This window comes from Acanthisitta chloris, unplaced genomic scaffold, assembly GCF_000695815.1.
Source record: "Acanthisitta chloris isolate BGI_N310 unplaced genomic scaffold, ASM69581v1 scaffold6208, whole genome shotgun sequence".
Classification (NCBI taxonomy): Eukaryota; Metazoa; Chordata; class Aves; order Passeriformes; family Acanthisittidae; genus Acanthisitta; species Acanthisitta chloris.
The window spans coordinates 73,360-82,184 of NW_008685284.1; the positions used below are offsets into that span (position 1 = coordinate 73,360).

The 8,825-nt window shown below is 35.9% G+C and overlaps 1 protein-coding gene across 1 annotated transcript in view; it reads right to left on the minus strand.

Moving 5' to 3' along the window:
* The window catches only part of LOC103806973 (cell adhesion molecule 2-like), a gene marked incomplete at its 3' end in the record, with an annotated part of 74,715 nt that extends 71,615 nt beyond the window's left edge, over positions 1 to 3,100 (minus strand). Inside the window, exon 1 of the mRNA XM_009079687.1 lies at positions 3,059 to 3,100. Coding sequence (XP_009077935.1) covers positions 3,059 to 3,100 — 42 coding nt within the window. The remainder of the gene's footprint in view (positions 1 to 3,058) is intronic.
* Between the last annotated feature and the right edge of the window lie 5,725 nt (positions 3,101 to 8,825).

An 8,825-nucleotide genomic window follows, 5' to 3' on the forward strand; every position in this document is an offset into this window, starting at 1 on the left:
AATGGCTGACTCCCTTCCAACAACACTATTTGTATTTCAGAAAGACAGATGTGACTTTTTCTAGTGAAAGCTTCTGAGTGAAGAGAATGTTTTCTCAGGAGTTTTTTTTTTGGTCAGATTCCATCTGGGAACCTAGGTGAATTGCTCCTGTTAACAGATACTGGAATATTAGGATTGCATCCTGCTATTCTCTCATGTGCCTGTTTCCCTAATGAGTGTTGCATGCAGATTGGTTGTAGATGTTGCTCTAATTTTGTGCAATTTAGATATCACTTTATGTAAAACTACATTAGACTTCAGTGTACTTTGAAATAAAATCACTTACTCTACTGACTTTCTTCTTTCCTCCCTATGGTCTATGAAATATCTATTGATATGGCAGTGCTGATCTGCAGCAGTTCTCCCTGCTGGCTTAGGCCAGCAAGCTGCTCATGAATCTAGCAGATGTTTCAGTTGTCTAGGCCAATGGAAACCTTATGGACCCCTTTTTCTTCATCTCCTCCCAGGAGCAAATGTTAGTACAGCAGATATCTGGATGTGTGCCATGTATCAACAGAGACAGGAAAAAGCTGCTGTGGCAGCTAAGTGTGGTGCTGTATAATGATTGTATTTTCTCCCAGTCCTCTCTAAAAGGGTTATTTACAAATGCCACACTCATCAGATAGAGCTAAATGTAAAATCTGGAGCATTTTAAACATATCCCTAGACTTCCCCTGTTGTGCTATTGAACCTCAGATTAATACAGAGATGTAAATTAGAAAGATACATTCATGTGTTAGACTTCTATTTCTCTGCCAATATAAGTTTAGAAATACCTAAATGCAAGTTGCATTTAACATCATGCCCCTAACAGATTGTGCAGACTGTGACAATGGAAACTGGCAAGGGGATTTAGGTACAAGAATAAGTTAATATTTTAAAAATTTAAAGAGAGGCCAGGAAGTTCACAACAGAGAAGTTGTGAATGGCCCGTCCCTTGAACTGCAAGGCCAGGTTGTATGGGGCTTTGAGCAACCTGCTCTAGTGAAAGGTGTCCCTGCTCAAGGCAGAGGGGTTGGAACAAGATGATGTTTAAGGTCTATTCAAACCCAAACTATTCTATGATTCTATGATAATTTAAAGGAAATCACATTTCTCAATTCACCAGCTGTCCTCAAGAACTTTTTCAAAACTCATTTTTTTTTAGCACTTGACCTTGCTTTCACAGTAGATGGAAGGAACAGTCATTTATTCCAAATCCGTAAATTTTTATTCTAGAGTCTGTTTCTTTTTTTATTGTGACCTCTGGATCCCTTTTATTTGTAGGAATTTAACATGGGGTCTGTCATTTCCAGTGGTCAAAGAATAAAAAGCTTCAACCTAAATATAATATTTGTCTGAAAATGTTGCCCTTACTGTTCATAAAGGTAAGAATTTTGTATAAAAAAAAAAAGGAATCAGCAGAAAAATGTTTTCCAAATTACTTCACTTTATGCATTTGTGAGGCACATTTTTAGATACAGGCATTCATTAATCCTCTCTCATGAGCCCATTAAATTCTGACTCCTCAAAAAGCACAGAAAGGGAAAGGCCAGATGTACCCATGTGAAGTCAACAGCAGAACTAGGAACTCAGAACTGACTTCTGAATTTTTGCAAAAGGCATTACCATTAATTTCAATGTCACCTGGACTGAAACCTTTGTCTCTTTTTAAAAGTGCCAACAGAGTAACACCTTTGTTCATCAATTATTTTCATTTAGAAAAATTGCATATATCTTAGGAAGGAATTCCACCTCCTCACAACAACAAGGATGTCAATGCAACAATTGAATGTTTTTTGTCTTGTTTAAAATAAGGATGTCAATGCAACAACTGAATGTTTTTTGTCTTGTTTAAAATAATATTTCAATGTCTTTTTTTGCACAAGGAATCTCTCGTAGATTTGGAATGAGATTCACAGTTTAATTTGATTTAATTTGATTCTTTTGAATATAGTTAATTTATCAGCTCCATATAAATACTCTCATTTTTGTACAGCTAATCGCTACTTAAAAAATACTATATCTTATTTAAAAAGGTCGACTTAAGATGCTACAATAACCCTATAATTGTTTTAGTATAGAAGGTTTTAGTGAATTTTATAATGTGAATCATGAGGGCTCACTGCAATAACATTTTTTAAATCCACTGAAATGTAAGGAATCAGCAAATATATTGATATGTGCATTAAAGTAATTTTCTAGATCAGTGAATTGATGCCAGTAATGGTTGACTAGATTCCCTACTTGGCTGTAAGAATAATTTAGTTGAAGCTTTTTATTTTATATTTTATCTAATAATTCTAAAGGTTATTTGGTACCTAACAAAATGTTGACTTGAATGAGCTTCTTCTAGAGAAAACACCACTTACTCTGCACGTGGTTGAGAAAAATGTTTGCTTGCGTGAAATTTGCAGGATAGCCAAAAATTCTGTTCCTGGTCACACTAATATTAGCTTACTACTTGCATTTTACATAATAAATTGATACAAATGTGATGAAATCACATCATTATTTTCTCATGACCAAAAGGTAGGAGTGCTAACTTATCTTTAAAGCTCAGTAAGGTAACTCCCAGCTGTGGAGTGACCATACATCAGAAACAAAAGTGCAGTGCAGCTGAAGGTTTGCTTACTGAATGACAAGTATCTTTGGAACAAGCAACAGTCTTGCTGGGGTGGGCACCAGGAGCTCAGCTGATATATCCACACATGGTTATTACCTGAATCAGTGCCATACTCTCACGCCCATACAGAAATGAAATCCTGAGTTCACTAAGGGGTACTGCAATTAGAGGCAGGAAGCAAAATGATTCAGCGAGTGAAGGTAAGCAGCCCATCCTCTTTGAGGACCATGGAGTAAGCAGCAGCAATATTCATGAAAGGAACATATGGGGCAACCACAGGTGTGCCATTTCCTTAATCACACTAAAGGATGAAATATTTGGAAAACTAACAAAAACTCTGCTACATGGTTAGGAAATGCAAAGAAAAGAAGAATTTATCATTTTCATCTATTACTGCATAGCTGTCATTTTGGCAGCTTTGTCCTTTGTGAGCTCCACAATTGTATGTAACTTCATGTGATTTTTCTTGCAGTAAGCTCTAGCGAGTGTTAATTACATTATTATTGAGGTGTTGATGGTTTTATTCATAAGAATAAAAGGCAAACGGAGCAAGTATGAATGAAAATGCCTTAAAGTACACTACAAATTAATTTTGAAAATGTAGGGGCTTACAAAACATAAAACTTCCACTCAGTAAATAATTAGTTAATTATGGCAGAGGAGGATATCTAATAAAAATTACCAAACTGATTTACCAGCTTCATTATAGAGATTTTTTTAAAAAAATTAACAACTAGCCTAAACAGGGAAATATATCTCCCCATTAGGGAAATATAAACGTCAAAGACCACATTTGCATATCAGGGGAGGGCAGGAGAGGGGAGGGGGAGACACAATGACTACCATCTGTTGCACAGATTGAGATAACTAGGCTTTTCCTGGACAGCAGAGTGCATTTCTCAGGTGAAGAAATGAAAGAGCAATACACTGAATTAATGTGTTTTGAAGTGGAATAATATATGTTAAACATGAGTTTATGAACATTTGAATTTTAAAGTAAGTTCTTTTAATACTTCGCATACAACAGACTCTTGGATTTAGATCTTTGGAATGAACATAATCATTTTAGTGTATTTCAATTATAGTATGTTCTACAGCTGAGTAAAATAATAAGATTTCAATTACACTATGTTCTACAGCTGAGTAAAATAATAATATTTTTTTCCTTTTTCTAGGTGATCACTGTTAGTTTTTTTAAAACCTAAACAGTAGAAAATGCAACATGAATATTTCTAAATCTTGTTGCCTACTTACATTCAACTAATTTTTCTTTCTGTTTGCACAAAGCACCTCTTTTCTGGCATTCATTCACTCAGCAATCAGAATCCCTGGCTGAACAGGCAGGGACAAGACAAGACAAGAGGATGGTAAGAGAATTGGTCTCTCCCACCAAGTGTCTTTGTTTTGAGTATCAAGACTTCTGCATTCTCAAGACTGTGCACTTGTTTATGCACACTGACAAAGTAAACAAGCAAGTGCTTAGAACTCAATGCATTTAATTAGCATTGTTACTGCAAATTTTATACCCACACATATCTACATGTTTGCTGCACAGACTCCTTTGACTGCAGCTATTATAGAGTAACTGGTTTTGCTGCAAAGTACTTAGCTACAAATACAAAGATTTGAAAAATGTTTCATTTATGAAGGGAAGTTGATGATGTAGTGAGGATTTTCTGTGATGAAGTCACACCAGTTTAACAAAGCACACAAAAATTCTATGTCTCTGAGCACAGAGCACATGAAACAACAAAAAAGGTGACTTTGCCCATGATTCAAATCTTTTCTCAGTCAATACTCAGCCTCAAGGCATCTGTCACACATGGACTCTTTTTTCACTTTTCAGTCTGTAGTCCAGTGCTTAGTGCTTTCTCTTCAGAACAGGCTGTGGGAAGTAGTTAACTGCTACAGTATCAAGTCCTATGAGGGCTCATTTATATTGTTTCTCCATTCCTGACCTAGAGCATGCACAGCTATCTCCACACTACACTCCAACTTGCAGTGTAACCATCAGTTTTACTAATCTTCCTGAGTTTCTTTCACAGAATAAAAGAAAAAAATTATAATCACTGCCACTAGATGATTGATGTAAACTAAATTCTACCACCAATGTATATCTTCCATATCAGTCCTTTGGGCTAGAAAGTTGTGGAGTAGAGATCACTGTCCCCAGCAACATTATATCACTTTTTAAGCTATCTTACTTTCGATAGTTATATATCCCCATTTCAAAAAGGTACAGCAAAATCCATAACAATTCCTTTCTATACCCATAGTAAAACACTAGCTTTTCTACAGTCTTCTACCTCTCGATATTACAAGCACTGTTTTACTCACTTTTAGATGTTGCTCCTTCTGCTCGACTCTGAGAATCAAAGGAACAGAAAGAATGATAGCAATGAAGATATCTTTTACCATCATGCATTGTATAAAAAGCCTGAGCAAGTTCTCCTGAGCACCGGGGAGTTACAGCCTATTACATGCACTCATAAATGCTTCTTATAGCACTTGTTGGACTTTCCATTCTTCAGTTCTCCCAGAATAATATCCACTGATGAAAATGGATTTATCAACACAGTAATGCTAATACAAGTCAAAAGTCATAAGAATTATCTCTTGCTGTGAAATAAACGACATCTAAAAAAATCAGCGGCATAAAAAAGATTCAACCTTCTCAATTAATTTGATATATAATTTCATCATGTCTAATTTAGTTATTTTTCCATTTTAAATTTATACTTTCTGCCATCAAAAGCAGTTGCCTTGAAGCCTTTTGTCAAGCATGCTTCTCATGTATGACAGACTCAGATCAGAAAGTCTACCTTACACTTCCATTGGCAACAAAGTTTAGAATATCTCTGCTGCTTTTCTCTAGATGCTTATTTCCCTTGCCAAGTTCTACTTCCTTCACCCTGTGTGCTGCTGTACCACTTCAGCTGTCAAGCTGGTCAGACCTTGAACTGAATCTATGAAATGATTCTGTTTCAGCAGTCCCAGGCTGGCTGGCAAACAGCTGAATCAGTGCAACCAAGGTCATGAGGATTGCGAAGAACTTCTCTGATATCAACTTGTAAGAAAGAGAGTTGTTACTGAATCACATATCTGTGACTTTCTGTGTCCTAGAGAAACATATATGCAGACACCTCAAGCAAATATGCACTGAATAACAATGCAGTATGATTACAAAAGATGACTCAAACCCCAGCCAGACTTCTCTTACTTAACATTACAATAAACTTACAGAAATAACTTACAATAACATTGCACAAAGGAGGTTTACTATTTAAAAGGCCAAGAATAATGGATTGGCTTTAACTTAAACACAATTCTGCCCCATGTTTTCACAGAAAACACCAAGGTAACTGTTATGGTCTCCAAACAAGCTGATGTTGCACTGTGTGTTCCACTGAAAGACTCTAACATTATTTATACAGCTTCTGGGCAATTATTTCAAAATAATAAATTCTTTGTAGCTAGTGCATCTCATTCCCCATGCATGGAAACTTTTCTAGAAGTATATGCAGGTTCTCAGAAGATGCCCTCCGTGAAAATAGCTTTTAATGGCTTTGCTTTGGGGCAAGAGAAAAAAACAACAACAAAACAAAACTAGACCCTGCTTATGTTTTGAGCAAGAACCACTTATATACAGCTTTTGTAGACCTGCATTGGCCCATTAAAGAGTACCTTTTTTTAAATTAATCCAAGCTTTAAAACAGGAAGAACAGCTCCAACCAAACATATTATCAAGAAAAAAAAACCTTGTTAAAATAAATGAAATTGCTCCAAGAAAGGGTGAAAATAAGGTGAGAAAACCATCAAATGAAATTCTGATTTGGGATTTGCATATATATTTGCAATTTTTTATGCAATGCCATACAAGAAAAAATATATATAATCTAGTGATGTCAAGCACTGGAATTTTGATTAAAAAGAAAACAAACACAACAGCAAACATCATGAGACTTGCCACACGACAGCAGGAGATAAGAACTTTTGTCTTCAGACACAAGTGAAAATGTGAAAGAAACAATTTTATGTGCACCACTGCTGCTCTCTGCTTCTTTGGCTCCAAAACCCACATCAAATGCACTAAACTGCTGCTACAAGAGCAGGAGAAGCACAATAGCTCTATGCCAGTCTATATTTGAGAACTAATACAGTGATACAGAAAACTCACTTGCTTTTGATGACTCCAACTACTGACTCTACAGATACTCTTGCTTCAGGCTTCATATGCCGAAGGACAATGTCACAGCAACAACAGCAGCAAACCCTCTTGCTCCCCAAAGCAACAGCACATTTGTTTATATATAGGAAGGTCTGTTCCAAAACACTGGAACAAAATGTACAGCCAACCCAGTGCTTGCAGAAAGCCCTTCAAGCCTGTGCAGCATAGTCACTGTTCACATACAGCTGATATAAGACTTCTGGAAAATACTTCATGTGCTGCCTGCGAGCAGGTCCTACCCACAGCTCATGTGCACAAACACCAGGTCTGTTTGGGCCTCTTCTTGGCTCTCAAGAGTGATGTGAGCCTGTCCTTTACAAAACACTGAGCTGCACTGTCTTAAATGAGGCTTAAGTGGAGAAATGTAGAGGTAGGGTATTTCTGGTTTTGTTGCCTAGAATGTGGTATGAACAATTGTTCAACATAAACAAACATCAATGCAGGTGTTATTGCAAAAGAGAGATTAAATCAAAATTTTGCTCCCATGTTACAGAAACCATAGATATCAAAAGAAATACCACAACATCTTAAGAGGTATGGTGAAACAGTTACAATTAGAACCCAAGACTCCTCCACTCACTGCTGCAAGCAACATTTGCTGGCTCTCCCAGCCCAAAAAGGTAGGCAAGAAAGTAAATGTCTTTATTTGTTCTCCCTCATATACTTACAAATGACTCAATCAACAGTATTAAAACACCACATGGAGCCAAAATGTATAAGGCAACTTTTCTAGCACTCATACAGCTGCCCAGTGTGGTCGAGCTATTAAAGATGAGCTAGAAAAGCTATACTCATTCTCTATGCAAACACACTCCTAAGAAGTAAAAAAATCCCAACTCTGCTGGTGTATGATCACACACAGATTAATGACTACAAAATGTAAGTCAAACAGATAGTAAATGAGCTAGTTTGACCCCATTCTCCATCTTGCATTTATTGTGTGTATGTAGGCTTCAGTTATTATCATTTAAAAACAGCCAAGAGACCACATTATATAAACTCCCCAAATATTTAGAACATTAAAGTGTAACAGTAGAAAGAAAGGATGGACTAAAATGATATTCTGTCTTGCAGATGACACTACAGAAATGGAATCTGACACAGCAAGAGCCATAAGGCTGTTATAGTGGGCAGAAAAAAGGAGCAACTGAATTGGACTGTAGACAGAGAGGATATTTAAATCATTGCTTTGGGCAGACTACCTGCAGATGACTGAAACACTGGGAAGCCAGAGAGAAAAAGATTATGACAAGAAGTCTGAACAACAATGAGCAATTTTTAATCGGTATTTAACATGTCTATCTTGACGTGTAAAAAAGATCTAGTTTCCGAAGGGTAGATCTCAGTATTTGCTGAAAAACTGAAATCCACTAGACAGTTCTAGAATTTCTAGCTGAAATAGCTTGGGTGGGTGTGAACAAGGCTTTTAAAAACAAGGACTGATAATAGCTTAAAGTGTAGCAAGCACCAAAAACAGGAAGAAAAAAAAAAAAAAAGAAATCAGTACAGAGAAAATTGGAACAAGAGTGAGAAAATTGAAAGAACAAACTCCATCATCTGGTATGTCAACAATGAAACATTTCACAGAAATGCATAAATTCTGATGAATTTCTGTATTAAAAAAAAGTTACTATACAGTTTTTGAAATGCCAGAGAGGAACATGCAAATTTTCATTTAGAATGCATTTTAGATTATTTTGTTTTAAAATATTGTCTTTTACTTTTGATAATTTTTAAATTCACACATTGTTTAAAGAATACTAAACAAACTAAAGGCAAGGTATAAAAGAAGACATTCAAGTTTTAGTAAACTAAAACATTTAAAAATGCCTTTTTTTAAAAATCTTTAAACCTTACTGAATTTGAAGAATGGAATGTATTTTTGTGCAATATGGATTATTTTAATGTGGAACCTAGCAAAAAACACAACCCATTACATCTCAGTAAGTTCCA